A 26,600-nucleotide genomic window follows, 5' to 3' on the forward strand; every position below is an offset into this window, starting at 1 on the left:
TAATTTTGATATCAGCTTTTAGGAGTTACAGTGCTGTGTTATCTAGGTATGGAGTCTTTGCATTTTTTAGGCCTCCCAAAGCTATTCTTATTTCATCCATTGCAGATTTGTACCTCGATCCACATTAACTTTCTCTAAACATTTCCCCCCCTCTTTCCCTTGGTTGTCTTCACAGTTTAACATTTCGTTGAAACCCTGCTCCTTCGTAGTTGTGCCTGGGGTTGTAATACTCACCCAATCTTTGCTCTTAACTGGTCATTCACACCCAAAGCTCTTCATTGACAGCCATTTGATGATGCTGTACAGCTCACTGTTTTGTTGTCTCTTCTACTAACGGTGCCTACTCATCTGTACATTTTCTTTTAACTCTCCTTATACCCATACTCACTCTTTTGTTTGACTCTTTGTATTCTTTATGCACATCAACTTTCTGTACTATTGTCTTACAAGATTTAACTTTTGTTTTGGCTCTTTAAGTTTTTGTCAACCTGTTTCAATTTCTTCCAAGATAAAGTTTTCTTCAGAGAGGATCTGAGATCTTTTTTGTAGTTTAAGAGTAAATCTTTCTTTGATGTGTTGGTCTTTTAGCCTTCCCAAACCACATTTTTTTTTCCTTCTGTGGTTGAGCTTGGTTCCATTAGCCACCATCTTCAATCTGAGCTCCACTTCTCTCCTATTTCTTATATTTAACAGAGTGTCTCAAAACTTGCGACATTGTTATCTACTTGATTTGCAGTAATATGGTCTGATGAGACCCACATTATGACAATTACGATGTGGAAGCAGTGTACCTCTAATGACTAGACCTGCTCAGCACACACATTTCTCAGCAGTTCACCATTTAAATTTCTATTCCCATTGTGGAGATTGCCCATGATGTTTTCAAACTTTTCATTTATTGAACCAACTTCTGCATTCAAGTCTCCCAGTAAAAAATTTATATTGCTATTATTAATTTGTCTAAGGCTTATCTCTGTATAAAATGAATCTTGCAACTCTTCTCCAGTCACTTCAGTAGGTGTGTAATCCTGAATTGCAGTGATATTCTGCACTTTTGTTTTAAAATGTGCAATTACTATCCTTTTCGAGACTGGTTTCTACTCCACTAAACTCCTTTCGCAGTTTTTAGATCCTGTGCATTGCAGCTTCACCTGCCTGTCCTACATACAGCAGCACTCCACCGTTCAGTGTTTAAACTTAACACTGATTATGGCCACATTATTTCACTTAGTCCCAGTATATCTAATAGGTTTCTCTCCAACTCTTTTTTGACTTGTTTTAATCTTCCCCCTCTCTGAATGTTCCTACATTCCAAAATTCAATAAGAGTTTTCTTTTCCTGGCCAATTTCCATGATTTGAATGTTTCTGGTGGTGTGCTTTATCAGCAACCCCTCCCCCCTCTGAGTGACCTGATGGTGTACCACCTATTGTTCTGGAGATCTCCCAGTGTTTTAGTTTCAAGACCTTACTCCTTAGATAGCTTGTCTTCACTATGACTAGAGAACGCTATCCATCCCGCCACAGTGAAATGCTATGTGCGTCACTGTTTTCCTGGTTACCAAGGATCTTCTGCTATTCATATTAGGGGACTGAGCATGCTGCAACACAATCACTGAGAGGGGAAGGACATTATAGCATACAAGACAAGATGTTGAGACACATACTCATCTGGATCCTCTGTGGACTCTGGCTTGGGAGACTCTGTCAGTAGTTGCACTATGACCAGTACAGCCCTCAACTTCAACTTCATAGGAGCACACAAACCCCTTTCCCACAAGAACAGTGTTTCATTAAGATTAAGATGGTGTCTCCTGAGGGAGTTGTAAGTCTTTGTTTTACAATCTATTATACATTATGTGTAGAATATTACTATGCCTGGATCCACTTGACAATATATTCATCAAGAAATGATATGATTTAGGAAAAAATACCAGAATTCTTGGACAAGCACTTAAACACAGTATTCAGGATTCTTGGACAAGTACTTAATCCCAGACTTCATCAAGAAATCAATGAGTACCACTGCACTGTCTACTGCCTTGGGGGACAATAAACATACAAACTGAAGTGAGAATGTGGCTCTGTAGAATTTCCTGACATGTTAACAGATATACTCTTCTTGTCTCTGCAGCCACCTCATTCAGTCATCCGGACTCGAATATTTCAATGGTCCACCTGGCTGCCATCTACATGTGAGCACACTAGTGCTAATCCTGTCAGAACGGCAGCCCTTTTATATGCTGCAGAATATGAACAGTGCAGGCACCAAAAATCGTCACTGCAGCCTCCTGGCACAAGAGGAGGTACAACACCCCAGTGATCACAGCTGACACAAATGATAAATTGTAATTAACACTGTCAATACATTCTGCTGGCTGAATCAATGACCATTGTTTTTTTATGCCAGATAAAACATGGTTCCAAATCTTACTTAATGGGTAACACTTGTCTCTATTTATAATTTTTCCCGCCAGTTTAGTTTTAACAGATTGCTTTAAAAACACAGTCCCAATAGCAAGATGCAGGAGCAATAGTTTGTGGCTAATCATACAACATCTCAGTAGATAAAGCTCTGCCACTGTATATTTCCAGACTGCAGCAACTGTGTGTGGCGATGGTATCAATACACCTGTCATTAATGGTGCAAATAGTTTGGCAAATATACAATTCCCCACAATGGCAAAGTATTTTGTAAACGCTGGGCTTCCTCAATACTAAGTGATCTTTCGCCAAGCCAAGGAGCACTCTAAACTTGGCTTAATGTGATCCACCTCTTGCGTCCAGCTTTCTGCATCTGAGATCGCATAAGTCCTCTTTGCCAGCATCCTTACGACCCCTGTGCACTGGTACAATGTATGACAACTTGCTGCATGCAAAAACTGGTCCATGCACATCGGTTTTTGATAAAAATAGTCCTCTGTATAGACAAATATGTGTAGAAACAGAAGCTTTCCATCCCTTCTCAATCTCTATTGTGAACTTTAGGCTGGGACAAAGGCAGTTAAAATGAGCCAGGAAACAGTTCAAAGTGCCTGTTCCAAGTACTAAGCCATGAATGTATTGTTGACATCCTCCAAAAACAGGTAGATTTTTAAATATGCCATCCTCAGCACCCTATCTTTAAAATCTGCCCCCAATCAGTTTGTTCCACATAATTGTGATTGAATACAAAATATTTTGAAGTTAGTATGTGATGGCAAAGCTTCGTCAATAGGAATATGAGAAAACGAGTTCCTCAAATCTGGTTGTGAAATTTGATGTATGATTCCAATGACTATACTTGCTAAACACGAAATTTGTCTACTAAGTTTGTTACAAAAATGATGATGGTGCTCAGGGGAAGGGAGATATTTTTCATGATAGGCTGGCTATAGAATATTGAATTCATATTAGTACAGACTGCTGAACATTGTGCCAGCTCAAACTGAATCCTCTGCATCTGTGATAACACAATGTCCACAAGGGGTTGAAGGACAACTGATAGTTTCACTAATAGTAATTAACGATGAAGCGATTTTTCAGGAGCATATCAGCATATATCTTGATCTTCACTGGGGCTACTGCCTGGCTGAAGCATGCACATAATAAAGTTTCTGCAAAGTGACCTCTCACTATCATTGAACATGGAGAAATGGTTGCAGCAGCTAAATTCAATTACCAGCCATGTCCTTGGTTATGATATTTCATTAGATTTTTTTCATGCAGCTATAATGAAAAGCCAAGAATAAAACAGCCATAAGGATATTGTTGCCATGCATCCCAGACACCCAGGATTGTCCTCAATTTGAATGGTGTAAAAAATGTCATGCTCTACTGAGTAAAAGTCCTGGACTTTTAAAAAGTAATACTCTTACATAGATATCAAGGAAATACAATTTAAACACCTGCCCAATGTCATCAAACTTCAAAAGAAATTATCGATTACATTTTACCTTATTGATGAAGTAAGTAAATTAGCAAATTATTCCCTCTTTCTATGGGTTTCCGGTGCTACCACTTCTTTTTCACCTTGAATTAATCTCATTCAACATTCCATGTTTTAAGAACAGTCTGTAGGAATCCATTAAATTCAGTCTGATAAGTGACCAGTGTTACCAAGTATGAAATATTTCACATTGTTAAGGATGAAGTAAACCACATTTAAAAGTTGAACACACCAGAGAATTTCCTTCAATGAAATGAGGTCGAAGTGGACACGAAGCAGAATGTAAATTCTCCAAGTAAGTTTCTCCCGACCTGGTACAGAAGCAAATAACCAGAGCCACTTCCTCATCCCCTCAAACCCAGAACCTCCCACAGAAGAACCACAAAGTGCCCCACTTGTGACAGGATACTTTCTGGGACTGGACCAGACTCTGAATGTGGCTCTCCAGCAGGGATACGACTTCCTCAAATCCTGCCCTGAAATGAGATCCATCCTTCATGAAATCCTCCCCACTCCACCAAGAGTGTCTTTCCGCCGTCCACCTAACCTTCGTAACCTGTTAGTTCATCCCTATGAAATCCCCAAGCCACCTTCCCTACCCTCTGGCTCCTATCCTTGTAACCGCCCCAGTGTAAAACCTGTCCCATGCACCCTCCCACCACCACCTACTCCAGTCCTGTAACCAGGAAGGTGTACACGATCAAAGGCAGAGCCACGTGTGAAAGCACCCAAGTGATTTACCAACTGACCTGCCTACACTGTGATGCATTCTACGTGGGAATGACCAGCAACAAACTGTCCATTCGCATGAATGGACACAGGCAGACAGTGTTTGTTGTTAATGAGGATCACCCTGTGGCTAAACATGCCTTGGTGCACGGCCAGCATATCTTGGCACAGTGTTACACCGTCCGGGTTATCTGGATACTTCCCACCAATACCAACCTATCCAAACTCTGGAGATGGGAACTTGCTCTTCAATATATCATCTCTTCCCGTTACCCACCAGGCCTCAATCTCCGCTAATTTCAAGTTGCCGCCACTCATACCTCACCTGTCATTCAACAACATCTTTGCCTCTGCACTTCAGCCTTGACTGACATCTCTGCCCAAACTCTGTCTTTAAATATGTCTGCTCGTGTGTGTGTGTGTGTGTGTGTGTGTGTGTGTGTGTGTGTGTGTGTGTGTGTGTGTGTGTGTGTGTGTGTGTGTGCGCGCGAGCGAGCGCAAGAGTGTATACCCGTCCTTTTCCCCCCCCTAAGGTAAGTCTTTCCGCTCCCGGCATTGGAATGACTCCTTACCATCTCCCTTAAAACCCACTTCCTTTCGTCTTTCCCTCTCCTTCCCTCTTTCCTGATGAGGCAACAGTTTGTTGCGAAAGCTTGAATTTTGTGTGTATGTTTGTGCTTGTTTGTGTGTCTATCGACCTGCCAGCGCTTTCGTTTGGTAAGTCACATCATCTTTGTTTTTAGATATAACTACATATATTATTACAAGTTTTAGATTATACTTAATCATGTGGAAATACCCAGACAAAATTAAATGTGGAAGGAAAGGAATATGCACTAAACATATGCGTGTTCACCATTAAAAAATAACATGTAAGGGGCACTGCACATGACAAAAATGAAAGCATTTCATCACAATACATAGAACTTTACTTACTCAAAAATACAGGGAACATAATAACAAACTTTAGGGGTTTATTCTCAAAATCAAAAGATTACAAAAACTTCACATGGAGATGGTACAATAATCCTTCATTAAGGAAGTATGAAAGGATTTATTCATGACACAAAACTTATACATTTACAAATATTGCCCCAAGCGGCCACTTCCTGCTTCTGTACAGCCCCTGAGCCCACATTCCATACTTGTGCCATGTTGTGGGACACTCCTGATACGTTTCAATTTTGGGTCCCCTGCAACAAGTACACAGACTACAGGGCATTCAGTAGAAAATGACTATCTCTACTCATCCTAAATTGCACAAAGCCATTTATCAGAAAAATGTTACATAAGTAACATCTTTTCTCTGTAATGTACCATACAAAGTGTATTGAAAGGTATGTTACAAGGTATGGTGGTTGGTAGGTTGATACCATCTGAGGATATTGTGCTAATAAAGCTATGTTTGAAAACAGTTTGTTTGCGTGCTAATTGTCTGAAACATGGAAGAGGATGCACACAGTTTGGACAACACAAGCTAGGCAAGGAGAAAAGGACACAATGCACATTACTGTCTGTAACACAAGCTTAATTCACTTTCATAAGGTATTCATTATGATCACCACCAACTTCATACATTTTGTTTATCACCTGATGATGTCTCGAACTACTGGAAAGATTCCTGGCATATGGCAGATGACCCCAGCAGCTACTTGTAATCATGCCACACGATCTAGTGGTGACTCCATGGCTGTCTCATATGCCAGGATTTTCATATACCCCCAGAAATGAAAATACAATGGTATCAGGTCTGGTGAGAAGTGTGCTAGAGCACCATCCAAGCAGGGTCCACAGGATACGCTGGATGTACAAAGGCACCTAGTCCAACAATCCCGATAAGACCTCTCATAGGAATACAAGGTAACTGGGACCATCAACGGGCAGAGGCATGATGTACAGGGCTATATGGTAATAAATGCAACCTGCTCACATACTGGCAGTAAAATAACATTGGTGGTCTTGGATATGCAAGCCATGAGGATATTCTTCCATCCAAACATGGCTGTTTCTGATGTTGAACATCCTGTCCCCAATAAAGGTGCACTCATCAGGAAACAGGATACATCATATGAAATGAGGATCCTGCCTATTTTTTTTTTGATGTCATACTGAGTCATCACATGAGCCTTCTGGACTTCATGGGGATGAAAGTGCTCATCATGCAGAATGTGTCATGTGTGAGACAACTCTTGCTTGCAGTTGCTCTGCAAAATGCTGTCGTACAGCTTCAGCAAACTTTAGTTTACGGCTTTCCTGCAGGTGTCCAATTTGGTGACCATTAGGACACAAGCTGGCCATTCCCTGTAAATGTCTCCAGTCTTGCAAAAGTGGTGCGGGGAGTCTGTGACGTTGGGGTAATGGTCTTCATAGAACCAGCAAGCCTCTTTCAAGTTCCTTTGGGCTTCCCTGTACACAAGTAGCATGTTTATGTACTCTGCAACTGTGTACACAACTGCCTTTGTTCGTTCCATGAACGACTGTAAACTATGTACAGTATGAAACTACAGAACAAAAGACAGCACTGTATTTTACCACTGTCTACATAAGACTGTTGAGTTCTATGTATGTCGTGTATCAAATGAAACACAACCACTGGGAAACAATCTGACCTCACAGTACCCACAGTATGCTCTCTGTTGCTTGTCTGCATTGTTCTGTTTATCTGTGATCCCATTTTGGAGACCCTACTGTTTCAACAGTGTCAGAGTGACTACAATTTACACAGTCTCCTTTACTCATTGCCTAGCATGTGTAGTTCAAACTGCCTATGTCCTCCAAATTTCAGAGACACTAGTATGCAAACAAAGCATACTTTATGTTACCTATCTACCTACCTACCTACTCACCTATCAAGCACCACCTCTTGTAACATACCTTTTGGAACATCCTGTAGAAATGAACTGACACTATCTACATTGGACATGTCCTACAATTTTATACAACCTGTGAAATTGTGCAAATTTACTGTCTGAATAAAACTATATATAAATAAAAGCTCCAAGGTAAAGTTAGAAGATTTCTTTCATCATATTTATAGCAGATTTTCATAATAAGAAACCATACAACACAAAATTAACTACCGTATTTACTCGAATCTAAGCCGCACCTGAAAAATGAGACTCGAAATCAAGGAAAAAAATTTTTCCCGAATCTAAGCCGCAATTGAAATTTGAGACTCGAAATTCATGGGGAGAGAAAAGTTTTAGGCCGCACCACCAAATCGAAACAAAGTTGGTCCATTGTAATATGAGACACAATTTAGGTGGAATGAATGACGATACACCTACAGTATGTTCGAGTCGTAAGCTTAGCAATTAAGCTTTACTAGGTAGCCATTGCTATGCGCCACGCGCTCCATCTGTATTTATACGAGTACCTTTCCTTTTTCACGTACTTCGTCTGGTTTGAAATGATTGCTTATTTTGCTTTGATCTGGTAAGTGCCGATCTCTTTGTTATAGGTGTTTACGTTACTCTAAGCTGAAAATGCATTACTGTACTGTGTCATGAATTGTTTGTCGCATTCTGATAATGAGTGTTTACGGCCTGTCCCCGCTCGCGGCATGGCTTGCTTTGTGCACGCTACCACCGCTTACAATAAAAAAAAGAGAGGAATTGTCTCATTAGCAAAACAATGGCAAGAGACTGCTATTTGTTGTTACTTACACTGCTGCTTTCTTTGATAATGATCAACAAGAACCAAATAATAGACGGCTTATGATAGAAGACGTTCTGAACGAGAGATTAGTGAAAATTTTTCTCCGTTTGAAAATCTTTGCAGGCGCCTCTTTAGTACATTAGATTCTGCACAGAAATTAAGAGTCATCTTAGACTTAAAAATCTAGTCGATTGCTGCTTCATTTCTGACTGTATCACTATTAGGCATAAGAATATAAACATGACATGATATGTATATTCTTCCGCGTTTGCTGCTGTCTCACCCTAGTTTTGTAGTTTATTAGGCAGACAGGATTTAAATGAGATAGCAGCAAACACGAAAGAATACATGGCAAAATGTTTATATTCGTATTACTCTTATGGCGAAGAGAATACTGCATATGATTCACAATTCATAAAAGTTCCTATTTGCAACCATCTCTTCTCACAGGTAGGAAACAATTCAGATCGTAGAGTTGGCCATATTGACAAACATCCCAAACAGTCTTGCCAGTCGGATTTTCGTAGTACATTGAAATGCTGCTACATTCGAAGATGAACAATACGGTATTTGTTGGTTGGTTGGTTTGGGGAAAGAGACCAGACAGCGAGGTCATCGGTCACGGAATTTGTATTTACTTCGTTGGATAATGTATAAAATGCAGTGGTCGAAACTCAGGGCGGAGAAGAAATGTCGTCTTCCACCTTTTTTTTTTTTAATTTATTTACTGACGCGGAGGTTTTGGCGCCAGTATTTATCTTTGTGCATGCAAAGCATGCCTGTGCAGCGCTACATATATTCGACAGCAGATATTAGTTGTGGCGGCACCTACCAACATTTTTCAGAATTTCCGCTTACTTTGCACTCGATTCTAAGCCGCAGGCGGTTTTTTGGATTACAAAAACCAGAAAAAATGCGGCTTAGATTCGAGTAAATACGGTATGCAGGTGTTGCTTACTGCACTGTTAGCATTGGAGGGCCACTTGATGAGAAGAAGCAATTGGGATGGATGTCTCTGGAAAGAAAGAAGTGCTTTGGATACTACTTTTTAACACACACACACACACACACACACACACACAGTTCTGTAAAACAGTACGTATATGACACGATTCTTTTTTTTAAATGTAGATTTTTACTTTTGCAATCTAGTTTGGAGGGGGAGCGGGGGGGGGGGGGGGGGGGGCGGGGGGGGCTGTAGTGGAAGTATTACCTATCCCAAGGAACCTTAACAAAAGCAAAAAAAGACTATTTTCTATTTTTTGTGGCTACATAGAGGTTTAATTTCAACACTGTAGATTGTTTTATTTTATTAGCAGGCACTATTACTTACGCACAGTACATGAAACTGATGAAAACCCAGATAAGAATGACATAGGGTGATGTTCCCAAAGAAAACTCCGTGTTATCATATTGGTACCATTCAAAATTAGCAAATCACTTCTTTATCTTCTTTTTCCACATATATAAATCAGTACTATGAAATACGACTTCGCGGGGACTACTCAGGAGTATGTCGCCATCAGATATGCCAACTATCTCTGCAGATGGAGCAATTGAAAAAGTGTAGCACAAGATAAAGGAAATTATTTTAGATAAAAGATGAACATTTAATTTTGATGGGTGACAAACTTGGTACTAGCAAAAGGAAAAGATGGAGAAAACAGTAGGAGAATATGGATTTCTGCTTACAGCATAATTTAATCACTGCTAATGTGTGGTTTAAGTATCATAACAGAAGACGGTACATGTGGAAGAATCTTGTGACACTCGAAATAATCGCAAGACAGATTTTGAAACCAGATTTTAAACTAACACAATTCCAGGGGCAGACAATAATTTATTGGCTATGAAATGCAGACAAACTAAAGAAATTGCAAAAAGATAGGAAATTAGGGACATGTGACCTCATTAAAGTGAAGGAACCAGAGATTGCTGAGGGTTTCAGAGGGAGCATCAAGTACTGTGACTGAATAGGGGAAAGGTATACAAGGGAATATGAATGGGTAGGTTCGAGAGATGAAATAATGTAGGCAGCAGAGTATCAAGTGGGTAAAAAGATAGGGCTCAACAGAAATTCTTGAATAACACAGGCGATAATTTAACTGACAAAAGGCTGAAAAATGAGTGACAGATGGCGTAAAATGACTCAGCAGGAATGGTTTTTTTTTATTTTTTATATACATATAATTCATAGTTACAAGTTTGACAAATGCATGGCTGCAGAAGCAAGTGCAACTAAAGGAAAGATATATGCTAACTACAGAAAAATTGAAGAAACTGTTGGAGGAGAGAAAAGCGGTGTTTGAATATCAAGAGCTCAAATGGCAGGCCTGTACTAAGCAAAGAAGAGAAGGCTGAAGGGTGAGAGGAATATATAGAAGGTCTATGTAAGCGGAAAAATAAACTTGAGGACAATATCATGGAAAGAGAATAGAAAGTAGGTGAAGACGAGATGGGAAATATGATACTACGAGAAGAATTCGACGGAACACTGAAAGCCCGGAGTAGAAACTAGGCCCCTGGAGTAGATGACATGCCCTCAGGATTGTTGACATCCTTGGGAGAGCCAGCAAAGAAAAAAAAAGTCACTTGTTGTGCACAATATATGAGAGAGGAGAGATACCCTCAGACTTCAGAAAGAATGTAATAATTACAGTTTCAAAGAAGACGTGCTGACAGGTATGAATACTACCAAACCATCAGTTCAATAAGTCATGATTGCAAAATAATGAAAAATTATTTATAGGAGAATGGAAAAACTGGTGTACGGCAAATCTATGTTTATAGCATTTACTTAGAGAAACTGTATGCAGCTGACTGGTCAGGTCAGGTCAAGCAGTGTACTGGGTGGTGACAGCTGTTTGAATCAGTTGCAGTGTGTAATGTCAAAGTGCTGGAGGACAGTTCAAGCACCGTAACAGTTTGTTTAGGAAACTTGAAAAAGTGTGGAGTTCAAGATTGAAGTGGCATGTAGTTTGACTGCATAACAACGTTTTCAGGGACTGTGTTAAGTGTGTGGTGATGCACCACTGCCATATCGTATGGCGTTTGGATGGGTGAAAGTGCTTCAGAATGGCAGGGATGTCATTCAACACCAGCCTATGAATAGAAATGACCTGGTTCTTCTCATCCTGAAAATGTGTGCTGTGAACCAGCTGGTACCAAAGTGATGGATACTGTTACGTGACTTATTGTTGCTTACGACATCCATGTGTTAATCAAACATATGTTGTACTCCAGGGGTAGATAGTCACTGCACCCTACTACTGCTATTTCTTGTGACATCACCTTTGCCCACACTGAGAAGAATGTGCCAGCACCTTCTGGCACTGTATCTCATCACCCTTCATGACAATGCACGATTCCACAAGATGAGCCCCATGCAAGAGTGCCTGCATATGTGGAAGTGGCAGGTACTGGAACATCACAGTACTCACCCTATACGAGTCCATGTGATGACCCGTTTGCCAAAATGAAGGAACCTCCTCACTGCACATAATACAACACAAGATGCAAGGCACAGCATACGGCAGTCCTAGTGAAACATTGGCAGAGATGGACTTGTTGAAGATGTATGATGCTTAAATGTGTGTGGGGAGGGACATGGGGGAAGCTGATCAAGATGTGGGACAACTATATGTGAGTACATAATAAAGTGAACGTCTATCAATAAAATCTAGTATGAATTCTAATAGTGCTGCCACTTTTTTTTAATCAAACCCAAGTAACAACTTTAAAGTTTGCTAATAATACTGTAATTCTGTCAGAGATCGCAAAAGATTTGGAAAAACAGTGAATGGAATGGATACCATCTTGGAAAGAGATTGTAAGCAATAAAAGTAAAACAAGGATAATGGAGTGTAATCGAATTAAACTGAGGGAAATAGATTATGACATGAAAAATTTGTAGTAGTATATTAAGCATTGCTATTTTTGCATTAAAGTAACTAATAAAGGGCAAAGTAGAGAGGATATCTTCTGCAGACCAGCAACAGCAAGAATAGCATTTCTGAAAAATAAGAATTTGTTGACATCTAATATCAACTTAAATGTTAGGAAGTCCTTCTGAAAGTGTTTGTCTTGAGTGCAGCCTTGTATGACTGTGGAATATGGGCAATGAGCAGTTCAGACAAGAAGCGAATAGAAGCTTTTGAAATATGTTGATACAGAAAAATGCTTAAAATGATATGAGTAAATCAAATAAAAAATGAGGCACTGAACCTGTTAAGGTTTAAACTTACTAACTTACTTTATTGTGTATGCACTGGATAGACTGGTGAACAAGAAGTAGAATATCACTGAGTCCAAGAGTAGTCCATGTTCGAGGCAGTAGTTGTCACAAGCTGGCCAGTAATATGCACATCATATGGAGCATCAATGAGAACTGCTGTTCTGAGTGGAGCACCTACTTATATCAGGTAGGTTGGCCATAGGATCCTGCAAGGTGACATGGTGATCGCTTTGAGGGTGTGGCTTCTTTTGAGCATGGATTCACTCGTAGCTTGGGAAGTACAGATCTATTTCAGACAGCCGTGATACCTCCATCTCGCTGTTCAAGCTGGTGAAATCAGAATCGAGCTGGTAGAAGAAGAAATTTAGCATACCACTTAAGTAATGCATTGCTTGATAGGACACATTCTGAGGCATCAAGGAATTGTCAATTTGGTAGTGGAAAGAAAGTGTTGGTGGTCAAAATTGTAGAGGAATACCAAGACTTTAGTAGGTTCAAATGGATGTAGCTTGTGGAGTTATGCAGATATGAAGAAGGTAGCACAGAGCTGCAGCAAACCAGTGTTCAGACTGAAGTAGTCGTCAACAGTGACTGCAATGAATTTTGGCAGAATATATTTTAATATATTATACTTCAAGGAATACAGATGGTTTGAAGTGAATCAGTGAATTTTACACTACTATTGTGACATTTTCTTTTCAATTTCAATATTGGCTCTCTACTGCAAGAGCGACGCATTCTTTTTCTACTGATTGGTTCTTACTAGAGCTACGAGCTTACGATAAAATGTCATACTAAGTGCATACGTAATTACAATTAATTTACAGTATCAGATATCAGCACAGATTACAATTATCACTTGGCCCAGATCTATTATGTCAGTACCTGCACTAACAGCAATTTGTATGATTAACTGTGGATGAGCTTCTGTCTGAAGTGATTTATACAGCTGGAAAATGCAAATTTATGTCTGTGAAATTCTAAACCTTTGTACCAGAGATGGTTAGTAGGAGAGAGAAAGAGTCATGAATTCACTGCCAGTTTTCACCTATTTTAAGAGATGAAGACAGCAACAGTAATCTATTTTCATCCATTGTGTTACTTATGTGTGGACCCATTTTGCATTGGGTAGTTTTTAATAATAAAGCATATTACTTTACAAAAGTTCAAATAAAAATAGAAGCAATAAACTATATTTATCAGAAAGCAGCAAGTGGATATAAATAAACACCCACACTAACTTAACATAATTAGAGGTTACATGACTAAATTGACTGGATTGGGTTGAAGGAAACAGTGATATCCAGAGGCTATGTGAGACATTCTCCCATGATGTTAAGTTTGAAGGAAAATCATCTGGAAAGGGGGAAAAAATTAAATGGACACAGCTGTAACTCATCTTGCATTTTCTTCGTATCAGTCTGCTGCTACTTGTTACTGCATTTTTCTGTCTTTCTTTCTATGACTAGCCATTTTGGGTATCCGTAATTTATAAATATATTAAATAGTTTGACAAAGCAACAGTTTGACCTGGAAGTAATGCAGTGATATATATGGTGGTAAGAAACATTTAGTTCTCACTGCAGTATATATAATTCATCCCTTTTCCTTAACAGTTCAACAAGAGTCTGAAACAATGAGCCACAAAATTCCTACAATTTTTCTGTAACTTTGTCACTATGGTGCCACAGCTGGCATGTATAAACACAATGTGAAATAAAACAATTGTGTATATGGACTGGAGAGGCCAAAATGCAAATGAAGTTTTATTTCAGAGCTTATTGTGATGCTTACGAAAAGTAATTTTATAATGTGGAATAAAACAAAGTTTTCATTTTTTAGGTAGTATTATCGATAACACACACAGAGAGAAAAACACACTTTCTTCAAAGTGAATTAGAATAGTTTGTACTGACATCTGTATAGCAAGCCAAGACCACCAAAGGTTTAAGGAAAGTTCTTGGTCACCAATGGTGTTTATTTGTTCATTTAACAAAGAATAAGGGCAGTAAAAGAATATTGTTTATAAAGTCAGAAAATTGGCACTATGATTCATTGCCGATGCAACAGTAGTGGCTGGAAGTGAACAGTAATTGGCTTTTGTGCTAAATGGTATTTTACAAACAAACATTATAGGTACATGCAAGGCATAGAAGTAAGGACGAGGCACACAAAGTCTTTTGTATAGCTAAATAGTGTCTAATACCCAAGAATGTAAAAATCAAGCCTAGTTTTGAACGTATTAAATGAGTGTAAAATCCAAATGCTGGTACGGTCCTTTGAAAAGTATATGGCTGATTAGCTTCTGCAAACTTGCCCTTTCAGAGGATGTGCTTTATCTGCAATGTTGTCACTGTCAACTGATATTAAGCCTTAATTTTTCTTTCAAGCTTTTTCTGGCATTTCAGCAGACTGATCTCTGAACCATTTTCATACAGTGGTATTTTGATTGGAGTAACAATCCAGAAAAAGGACAAAAATCAACATTCAGTGTCTTTATTTGGTCAGCAATACTATGTCCAAACAAAAACACTATATTTAACAATATTTGTAGTTACTACTACAAAAGTTGGGCAACGATATATCATGGCATTATATCCACTACGAAAGACAGTTTTATGCAGGTACTTTCTTAACGTAAGTGAAAGAACATGTTCAAAACAGATGCTGTCAAATATGAAACAATTTTGTGTGTGTTCCATTTCATAACAACGGACTGTCCCAGGAAAAGCTTTAGCTATTGGTGTAGTTACATTTATGTATTTTCCCCCCTTTCCTTTGAATTCAAAACCTCCAATGGGGGAAAGGGTGTGGAATCATGCCACATACACAAGAAAAAATATTTGTGAAAAGATGTATCAAGTATAATCATCAAAATTAAAGTAAAGGGTGGCCCAAAAAGGATGGTCACATTTTAAATAACTATAACTCCATCAGTTTTACAAATTAATTTTATTCAATTACGTAACTAAATGCTCCCAGGCACCCAATTACAAGAACTAACCACAAAAAATCATGTACGGAAAATGACTTCCGGAAGATGGTGTCCTTCCTCGGTGATACATTCCACAAGTCTTTCCTCGAAATTTTCCATCACTTTCACTACTGTTTCTTCTTGAATTGCCATAATTTCCGCACTGATTGCCTCCTTCAGATCAATTAAGTTTCGGGGCTTCTTTACGTAGACTTTTGACTTTAGGTATCCCCAAAGAAAAAAATCACAGGCTGAGAGGTCAGGTGATCTTGTGGGCCAGTGGACATCTCCAAAACGCGAGATGATGTGGTGGGGGAACATCCGCCTTAAAATACACATGGAGTCATTGGCTGTGTGGGCCGTGGCCCCGTCCTGTTGAAACCAAATTCGATCTCGATTTACATGTAACTCTCGCAGTTTCGGCACCAAAAAGCTACGTAGCATGTTAACGTAACGTTTCGAGTTCACTGTGACTGTAGCGTTGTTCTCCTCAAAAAAATAAGGACCAACAATCCCCAATCTTGAAATTCCACACCAGACTGTTACCTTAGCACTATGAAGAGGCTTTTGGTGCAATTCTCTGGGATTATCTGCTGCCCAATACCTGCAGTTTTGTTTATTGACATAGCCGTCTAACTGGAAATGGGCTTCATCTGACATAAGAAGCACAACATCATTATTAGAGTACAAAATGTCAAGCATTGATCACAAAATCGTCTTCGCTGCTCAAAATCACGATCATACAGCTTTTGCGTGATCATAATTTTGTATGGGTGAAACTGTAACTCACGGCTTAAAATACGCTGCAACGAACTACGGCTGAGGCCTAAAGTTTGAGCACGACGCCTAGTGGAACGACGCGGGCTTTGCAGCACTGACGCTCTAACATCATCAATGTTCTGTGGAGTAACTGCCGTACGTGTACGCCCTGTAGATTTACCACTTTTGACAGACCCTGTTGTCCGGAATGCAGTCACCCAACGTGATATGGATCTGCGATCTGGAATGGGTCCATCACGCGCTACACCAAAACGTTGTCGAAACAATCGTTGCACAGTAATAAACGATTCATCATTTCTGAAAAACTGTTCCACAGCAAAAACACTATGCTCGACCGTCCACTGCGCCATCTCGTGGCAAACTGGGTGTAATGGCCGACTTGCAGACGGCCGGCAGTGGTCCCCCCTCCTCACCTTTCAATGGTACTACGCAGTTCAAATCCGACCATCCTTTTTGGGCCACCCATTACTTCACTATTAATACTTTTAAATCAATCAATCAATCAATCAATCTCTATCTCTATCTCACACACACACACACACACACACACACACACACACACACACAGGATCCACAGTATTATTGCACTTTGCCGTTATTGGAAAACGAGGTGATTTACAGTAAACCAGGACAGTGGTGACTAATGAAAATGCATCACACTGTTGATACTTTTAGGTCAGCTGAGCATATACTATCAACCTCTATTATGCACTGACTCCTGATAAGCCAACCAAAGCGCTCTCACGCCCACGTGCAGTAATACTGTGGTCGACAAATACATGCGTAAGTCAGATACAGATGACTTGATGCCTTCCTTAATTTTTGTTTACTGTTTGCAATTTCCATCAATTTAATATTTATTTTGCACCTACAAAGCAGCTTGTAACTGGCAAATTTACATTACAGTTTCACAGTACTGTGTAGAAAAGTAGCACATATAAAATTAGAAATTTGGCCAGCCCTACATGGAATGAGCACTAAATTACAATTTATTAGGCACAAATTATGCCCCATATGACTATTCATTGAGATTCTTTCATCAAGAAAATTCTAATTCACATTTTTACCAGCAACTTCAAATGGAATTGCAGATATACCGTTAGCAGTGCACAAAAAATGGCTCCTCGAACAAAGATATCACAATTTGTTGATGTCCGATCAGTCAACAATCTTCTTTCTCCATACACCATGTTGACGAATAAATGGTGGATGGATAGATCTGGAAAAACAGGACGGGATTGAGATTTAGTTACACAATATGATCACTAATAAATGCGGTTCTTGTAATAGTATTATTAAAACTTTAAACAATGGAAAGTCCTGGATGGATTACTAATAATATTATAAAAAGGACAGATGGCTGCTTGCTATGTAGAGGAGATGTTTAGTAGCAAACAGGCACAAGGAAAAGACTACTATACAGACATGTGTGTGTGTGTGTGTGTGTGTGTGTGTGTGTGTGTGTGACGTATCTCCTCTACATGGTGAGTAGCAATCTGTCCTTTTCATTTGATTAAAATTTTGGAACAGATGCACTGCACTGCATCTATCACCAACTATGTCAAGTGATCAGTATGCTAGGTCTGGTAAAAATGTATTCAAAGAAGTAATACACCATGACAAATTATCATCATCAATTGTTGCTGTAAATAGCCGTTAAATGTCAAATGAAGAATATGTGATAAATACTATGTCTGCTGAACATACTTTGTTTGTAAATGTACTAACACACTGCACATCAAAGGAAGTTGACATAAGTATGATTCACTGAACATGCAGAAAACTGAAGCAGATGTAACACCTCAGGTAAAAGTATACTGAAATCCACATGATGACCACTGTTTTTTGTATCTCACAGGGCATCATACTGTGTAATTGGAAAACAGTAAAAAGTTACTAGCTATTACCATTCAATGTTATTGGATTGCTTGCTTAGTGATTTGAAACTATCAAGATCAAATGTACAGAACTGCTCTTATAAAACGCAACATACCTGCCTACACAATAACCACTGATATCAAAATTAATCAAGCTGCATTTAAAAAATGAATCCACATTCACCACATGGGAAAGAAATTTATTTTCTGAGGCAATGAAAAAACTATTGAGATCACTGGTTATTTTTGACAGTTTTGTTTTTCTAAAAACAGTGTTATTTACTGTGTATTTTTATTCCATTATTAACTAAACTGTACAACAAAATGATGCTTATAGTAAGAATATTTTATGCAACTCCTCTGAACAGGCATAAATTATAAAAACAGAAATTTTAAAATGGCATTCTTCTTCAGCCTACAAATCTGTATTAAATCAAGCACGAATACCATTATTTTTTCTCATTTTTCCTGTCTCTATGGAGGACGGCATTGTTATATATATATGGGGTTTGGTGGCGTTAGTGGCATTTTGTGGCCAGATATTTGGTATATATGAATCATATATCTATAACTTAACTTTGTAACAATATTCAACCATTGATTCAGACTTAATAACATAGCACGAGAATTTTAACGAAACAGTCTTAGAACTGGGAAGTTCATAGAACATTATCACTCTCAACAGTCAATAAATTTTGGTATCAGTCAGTGGTAGCACCTTTGAGGTACATACAGCTTGGCATCTTCTTACTGCAGACGAAATAAGATGAACTAGACAGTGGATGCTGTCTACACCTTCTAAAACATTTCTTTCAAGGTTATTCCAAAGATAACCTATGGGTTTTAGGTCACAAGACTGAGCAGACCACTGTAGCAATTGAATACTGTGTCTTTCAAACCATTCAAACACTGCTCTGGTAACATACGATCTAGCATTATCATGCACATAGAGGAATTCAGCCCTGTACTCATGAAGGATCAGACGCACCAATGGCTGCAAAATGTTTTGAATATAAAAAATTGCTCATGTGTCCTTTTACAAAAATGAGGTCTGGTTTTCTACTGGTCATTATTCTTCCACAGACCACAATAGAAACTCCTTGAAATTTGTGTATGTGCTGTAAGTTTCTAAGCCCTTCTCCATTACCTGGTTACCTACAAGTAAGCACTGTTCTTGAATCTAGTGGGACTAATCTGTAAAGAGGACTTGTCCTCACTGATCCACTGCCCGATTTGAGTAACAAGAAATTTTAAAGACTGAGAGGCCTCCTTCACGTAGCACGATTCTGATAATTGGGTTGAAACAACTACATTACTTATCTTTTGAAAGGTACTTTTATTCTGGTAGTTAAAGTTCTTTCTCACAAGACTCCAATGCACAATAATCTGTCTTGGTCTGCAGTGGTAACCCTTGGTTTTCTTTGGCGCCTTTCTTCTGGGCTGACAAACTGTTGATAATGAGTCCATATTCTTGAAAATAGCCTCTTCCTGTATTTAGAGACCTATCAACAGCTTGTGTTCTCCCATTTTCAGTTATTGCAATTGCCTTAAACATTTCATCACAGTTTAAATGACAATGCTCTTCCGCCATTGAATCTATTATTAACAGTTTACACAGTTACCAGTCGCTTATGTCCCCTGCTAAAAACACAATTTTTTCCAATGTGGCTGTTCTTCGGACAATGCTGATGTGTGTATCAGAAACTAATTTCAAGAGCCACACTGAAACTATTACCTTAAAATATCTTTCAGTGCATATAGGAAATATTCTATGAATATACACGATGTTTTCTTTTGATTTCAACTTTTCCTAATTCTGACCAGTCTTTAAACAAATGTGTAATGTGAACTGTCATTTGCAAATGAAATTTCAAAAATAAGAAAGAAAATTTTTGTGTCTACTGATGTTTAATCATTACTGACTTTCCTCTGCACCATAATTTATTTGCAAAATATTACTACCTGCTACATACAGTTCTCTCTCTCTCCCTCTCCCCCCATTAAGTTCAATTATATACCTGTCATCAAAATTTAACATACAGCATACACCACTTTCCAGGACAAAAACTTGTTCTTAACACCCAGTATGTGCTTACCTGTAGTGTATACTGCAGACCCTCCAACTATCTCACCATTGCTGAGATACCGTCATGATGCCCCCAGAATACTAATCAGATCCTATAAATGTAATTCATACAAATCACTGGAAAATTCACTTAAAACATACAATGTTCGTATCACCTTTTCAATTAAGTACCTAACTACAAACTTTTTAATTCATTTCAAACTATAATACGACCTTGTTTTTCACATATACTTGTAGGAAAACTTACACTTTCAAGCAGAAATGCAGGACTATGGGAAGCCATGTTGTATTAGCATTATCACCTCCAGGCCCCCTCATCCTTTATGGTATCTGCCACAGTACCTCAACTCCTGATGACCTACAGCACTGAGAATGAAGATTGTGTTTTTAATTAGTAAAAACAGATACCAGGGCTTTTTAGTCTGATTGTTATGCTAAATAAATTTTCTTAAACACATCTTAATCTAACAGCAAGCACGTAGAATCCAAGATTAACTTATGGGGAAAAAGTATAATACATACTGGGCAAAATTGCAGCTAATCCATTGGCAACATTCTTTAATACGGACTGGTCAATACCTCTATGAACATTTTAGCCCCCCTTCCATATGTTAATAAAACTGATGTGTCCCATAACCCAAGATAAATTTGCAATACTTCGAAGACAAACCAATCAGAAATGAAGCTTATACATGAAGTGTGCCATCTAAACTTTACATTTATACAATGCAGAGTGTTTTATAACAGGTAACAGCAATATCTGTATAGGGCAACTACTGGCATATTATATAATATTATTCCTCCTATGCCAGATTTTACTCCATGACTAAGCACTGGGCTCAGGACAGAATTCCAGTGTGCAGCTATTTTTGAAGGGGAGCAAATGACCATTCTCTCATGATGAGACGCACAATGATAATGTGTAAGGTTTTTGGATTGTGTAAAATTTAAAAAATCTTTTGAGCACCATAATAGAACTTTAATAATATACTTATTAAACTTACTGCAAATAGCATTTATTCTGTATGTTATTTCTTGGGCAGAGTGGTACTGCATTTTGTTTGTTCTTAGTCGGAAGAGAAGGATAAATTTTTGAAAGCCCAAGACTGGTCTACCAAACTAGCTGCCTCCTAACTCTCTGAGGAATAGGAAAATTATTTTTTTGATCACTACCAACTCGCTACCTTTCTGTCACAATACCTACCTAATCTCCCATTTCTTTCAGATACAATGTTTCAAGGTCTGTTCTCAAACGTGCTTTGGAAGAGTGCACTGACCTACACAACCCAATACAAAATTGATGCATTTTCTAATCAAATAATATTAAAGAGAATATGTGTAAATACCCCATCTGTTTTCACAAGTAACCATGGTTTATTTACTTTGATACCAGCACTGAAAAAATAGACATTTGTTTCTCCAGAAAGAAGTATTTTGCAAATATTAATGGAAGATAGTCTGACAAATTCTGGATCAACATGACCATTTGCATTTATAATTATTCCTTGAATTTGTGAACATATAACTCAGACATATTTTACCATTCCAACATTTTTCACATATCAATCCACCAAAACCAGCTACAGAAATAATATTCACAGCTGATAACTAGTTTTGATCACAGAGATCATCATTAGTTGACCATGTTGTGCATATATATAGGGAATTTTATTAGTTTTATGTCAATCAACTGATACCATCAATCTGAACTAGTTGTCGGCAGTCAATGTTAATGTATACAGCAGATCACTATTTTAAAACATTTATGATCAGCCTTGCATTTATTTACTCTAAAGAGTATGTCCAGAATCCATGTGAACTGTTGCATATCAGTTAACTGACTTTGTTCAGCACATCAGCCAAGAGCAGAACTCAAGACTGGTTTAAGCTGACACATCCACATTTGTTCCTGCTACCCTTGCAGACACTTCTACATAAGAAAAGAATCATGGTTGCCATCTCAATTATGAATGTGTTTGTTTATATTTATTGCTTCTAGGAGCAAGTTTTCCTGAGTAACTGAATTTGGGGATCCCAGACATTACACTGGTACTTAACTGAAAAACATTCATTCCTCCAACAATTAATTCAAATACAAGAGGTATTACATATAAGGCAGATGAGGGACAACTACAAGGTCTACCATAAGAATACACACCCATTTCTTCCTAACATGAAAATCTTTTCAAATTTTGTGCCAAGTTGTATATTGGTATCAAATGTCACCTCGACATAGCACAAGTTAAGGAAATATATTTATTTAATCAATGTTTAGCACAGTTTGGAAAGTTTTCTTGACACTAGTTTCTCTTGTGACTACCCACTTACACAACTAACTTCGTATCAGAACCAAAATCTAGCTGCAGTAGGGACATCCAACCTGCACTACCCATTTACTTCCTGTCTGGAAAGTATCTGGAATACTGGGGGCTCAAAAAACACTGAAATGCGACATGTGATATATATATATGTATATATTTCAAAATCAAATATGAAAAATACATCATTATTACAGATATCTATGTGTATTTCAAACGGTCCACGTTTATGTATGATTGTGTGTATGTATCTTCAAAATACCATTTACACACCTGTTTCAGTTAATTCTACAATATTTGAATTTCCATAAAACATAATTGCTACCATTTATACATTGAAAATATGGCAGATGTGTCTTAAAAGTAATATGAATAACAAAGAGCAGCCTTTTATCTTATGCAGTTCCACCAAGAAAGCAAGACAATTCTCTCACTCCTTTCCACACTTCAATGAACTGCTTTTCTTTTCCAGTTATTTGCTTACCAAAAATCACGCCTATCTCAAGCTTTAAACACCAACAAATCAAGCCTTACCTAATATGTTTCTCTGTATCAAAATACACAAATTTCCAATTATCAACAGCAGCAACTGTCCATTATGTGTCACCTCTACTCTTTGCTCACCTCAAAACGTCTGTTTGCCTAAGCCTATCAGTATTTGGTTTGAAACTATACGAGAGAGAATATATTCACACAATATTTCGATTCCTATCCATTATTAAAATATTTCACCTGCTTGACACTAATAACTTCTTGAAAGGTCATTGTATAATGAACTCTGACAACTGAATTACTTGGTTCATTGGGAGAATTAAAAAAAAAGTTTTATAAACTGCATAAACCAATATGGGGCTCAAATACTTGCTAACAATAAAACTAAAGTAAACCCAGTCTAAAAGAGGCAAAGAATACAATTGTCACTCTCCATGATTATCTTGCTGAATTTGTAATACATTTAAGTTAATAACTACTCTGATTATATGATCTTTCAAAAAATTTGATGGTTTCACCTGCTTTAAAGCATGATCAGTGACACTTTACATACAAAGTAGTGATGACTAGTGTAAGTTATAGGAAACTTAAAAAGGTAAAATTGCTGAAAACAGGCCATACAAATGTTTTCATAGATAGCTCCTCATTTGCACAATCGTCTTCACACAAACTTAAGAGAATGACATATTTAAGTCACAGTACGACCAAAATTTTGATGCGCAACAAATAAGTTATCAAACTTCTGTGTTTTAAGTTGCTGTATCGAATGTCTCATAGGAAAGTCTGCCTACAGTTCACTAAACTAAAATAGGACATGTCTGCAATGCATGCACATGTATTACATTTCCAGCAATCTGTGATTATGCGCTTTCAGTGAGCAGGATTAACAGGTGTTTCGTAAGTTATGTGCCCGATGACTCCCAAGTACATTCAGGCATTATTTGTACAAAAGCCAGACTAACTGTAAGTCATGATATTATGTTATGTAGGTAATTGGACTTCGACATCAGAAAAGCACACAACTGAACACAATAATTCTATCTAACTTTACACAATAACTTTTGTACTGTAAAAACAAGCAAATGACAACCTAACACACACACACACACACACACACACACACACACACACACACACACACACACACAACTGGCCAGCCATCCAATCAAACTACCTTCACAGTCACATTAAATTAAAAAAAAGAATAAATATCCTATCTTTCAAACCGATATATATTTAAAATTTTGCAGAAAACAAAAACCTACCTTAGAATTTCAAGGATTGTAACAGTGGTATCAGTGTAGCTTCTTATTTACAATGGTGTATATTTTCAATAATGTTACAGTGAAAATACTAACATATGTACAAAGAGACAAATATGACTTTCTAGAAGCACATTATACAAATATAGAATAAATGCAATATTCCTCATCTATAAAACACTTTATACTCTTATCACGGCGTTTCTTGGAGCCGTTTCAGGAGTTTTTCTACAACAAATTCTGAGCCATGAACACGTTATCGTAGTATGTCAATGACGCTGACAAATGTGATGTCCTGGTGTTACTGGTATCTTTCGAATTTTATCTCCAGTCTCGAGTCTGCTAATTTTAGTTTTGGTGAAATTTACTAAAGAATAAAACGCAAATCAAAATTGTCTCATAGCTATCAAAAATTGAATTCGTTTCAAAAACTTTGATAAATATTATCGACTGAATAAAAAGACGAAGGGAAAGACACTTTGCACCAGGCAAATTTTCAACTGCTGCGGCTTGCACGAAACTCTCGACATTTGAACCAACTTTGACAGTGCTATTACTAGTCATCAATGACTTTCTCCCTCAGCTCAGTCTTCTGCTAACGCTTGCAATTTTGTTGCGATAAATACTTTAAGGGGACAATATTTAACAGAGATTCCATGGTTTACCTTTAATCGAGGTAAGACTGATTAAAATCTAACCATAGTAAAGTCACAAAGCACAGTACTCTGAGAATCTAATACTATTCTCTCGCTAACAAAACATTGACAATCAAAACGTTACTGGAAAACAAGATGCACCGGATAAAGCAGTACTAGTAGTTCTCAGTCAGATTAAGAACATCAATATGTAAATATTGAAAGCTTACACTTATTTACTTTCTTCACTGTCCATTTCGCTACTCTCCAACCGGGCAGAACTGCTGCCTTGTGGTACAGCAGTTTCTGGCTCGGGCTCTGCCGCAAACACTTCTGTTAACGAACTACCATTCCTTTGAATTTGGTCTGAATTTTTGTGCTCTTCACTGTCAATTTCCTCTCTCATATCTGCAGTCCCCTCATGTGCCGGACTAATAGGGACATCAGCTGTCGATCTGTCAAACTGAACATTTTCCGGATTTTCGCGGTCAGTGGCATCGATTTCTTCATTTTCGAATCTCACTGCATCAGTCTCTTCACAGTCTTCCATCTCATGTTCACTTTCCGAAGAATCACTGCCTGTTGAGCACGAAGACGATGAACTATCACTTTCTGAATCCACAGACGAAACAGTCGAAGAATTTCTTTTCATATAAGAACGAAGATGATCGTTTTCCCTTCTAAGATGATCGTTCTCTCTCCGCAACTGTTCGTTCTCGAGTTGTAACCTTTCAAGTTCCGCTGCATCCGCCACTCGTTCTTCCGATACACTGTCGGCGCTCACCTGATCCGTAACCCGGCTGCCTTCAAGAGATTTCACTCTTGTCTCCAACATTTCAACCTTCTCCTCCAGCATCAGACATTCTTGAATTAGTTGATTTTTCGACATAGCACTTATCCTTTCTGCGTGGAGATCTTCATAAGTATTTGTGAATTCTTTACTAAGAAATTCGCCTTCGTCTTCCGGCGAGGAATAAAAATAATCATCCTCCGAATCCACGCTAAAACTCGAATCTCGCGCTCTTGGTGGTCGTTGTACAACCGGGACATTTCGAAGATGGTCATCCAATCCCTGAAGATCGTGATCCGCCATCAAAAACTGTGTCGTGTTAAACGGCGCTTCTGGCTGTCCATACGCATATACTTTAGATCGTCTGTTATTTGTCGAACGCTGTTTATCATCTTGCCAAAGACGTGAATACGGTTTCAACCTGCGTCTCTTCGGCTTTCCTCTTCGAGTCTTCTTTCGCTTTCTGAATGCAGTACCTTCACCGTTTGTATTAGCGGTGTCTTCTTCCTTTGACCCGCCATCCACTTGCGCGTCTGTCGACTGCATATCTGGGAGGTTCTCAATACGACGCGCAACGTCACTCGGTTCAATTTTCAAACAAGCTTCTGCAATAGATTCTGCAACTGCAACGCCTCCAGACATTTGTAAACAGTTAAAAGAAACAGTTTCTCAAATTTTTAACAATGAAATTTACCAATAAACGACAGCGAAACTCACTAAACGCAAGAGCAGCAAATATGTCTGCCGTTCTCACCGAACTCCGATCGCCATCTTACCCAAGGTCTCCCACATAACCAGCACAGCGCCAGCTTGATCGTTAAACCGGCCTCTTCATGCCCA

The 26,600-nt window shown here is 38.3% G+C and overlaps 1 protein-coding gene across 7 annotated transcripts; it reads right to left on the minus strand.

Moving 5' to 3' along the window:
• Nucleotides 1-5,561: 5,561 nt before the first annotated feature.
• LOC126416696 (protein HEXIM1) lies at nucleotides 5,562-26,564 on the minus strand. Of its 7 annotated transcripts, none has more exons than XR_007575497.1 (5): nucleotides 26,478-26,564; nucleotides 20,511-20,629; nucleotides 20,274-20,355; nucleotides 17,398-17,519; nucleotides 5,562-5,848 (listed from the first exon to the last, which is right to left on the minus strand). XR_007575497.1 is itself a non-coding variant. In XM_050084497.1 (5 exons), exon 1 carries the CDS (start codon nucleotides 26,400-26,402, stop codon nucleotides 25,203-25,205), a length of 1,200 nt encoding a protein of 399 aa, XP_049940454.1. In that variant the 5' UTR covers nucleotides 26,403-26,550; the 3' UTR covers nucleotides 5,562-5,848; nucleotides 17,398-17,519; nucleotides 20,274-20,355; nucleotides 20,511-20,629; nucleotides 25,201-25,202. The 7 variants fall into 7 exon arrangements, 5 of the variants coding, with proteins under 5 accessions (XP_049940454.1, XP_049940456.1, XP_049940455.1 ...); XR_007575498.1 differs by having other exon boundaries at nucleotides 26,455-26,564; XM_050084497.1 differs by having other exon boundaries at nucleotides 25,201-26,550.
• Between the last annotated feature and the right edge of the window lie 36 nt (nucleotides 26,565-26,600).

The sequence above is a fragment of the Schistocerca serialis genome, chromosome 8, assembly GCF_023864345.2.
Source record: "Schistocerca serialis cubense isolate TAMUIC-IGC-003099 chromosome 8, iqSchSeri2.2, whole genome shotgun sequence".
NCBI lineage: Eukaryota > Metazoa > Arthropoda > Insecta > Orthoptera > Acrididae > Schistocerca > Schistocerca serialis.

Bases quoted from the DNA above. Each gene is read 5' to 3' on its own strand.
- LOC126416696 (XM_050084497.1), bottom strand. From the start codon at position 26,402: ATGTCTGGAGGCGTTGCAGTTGCAGAATCTATTGCAGAAGCTTGTTTG.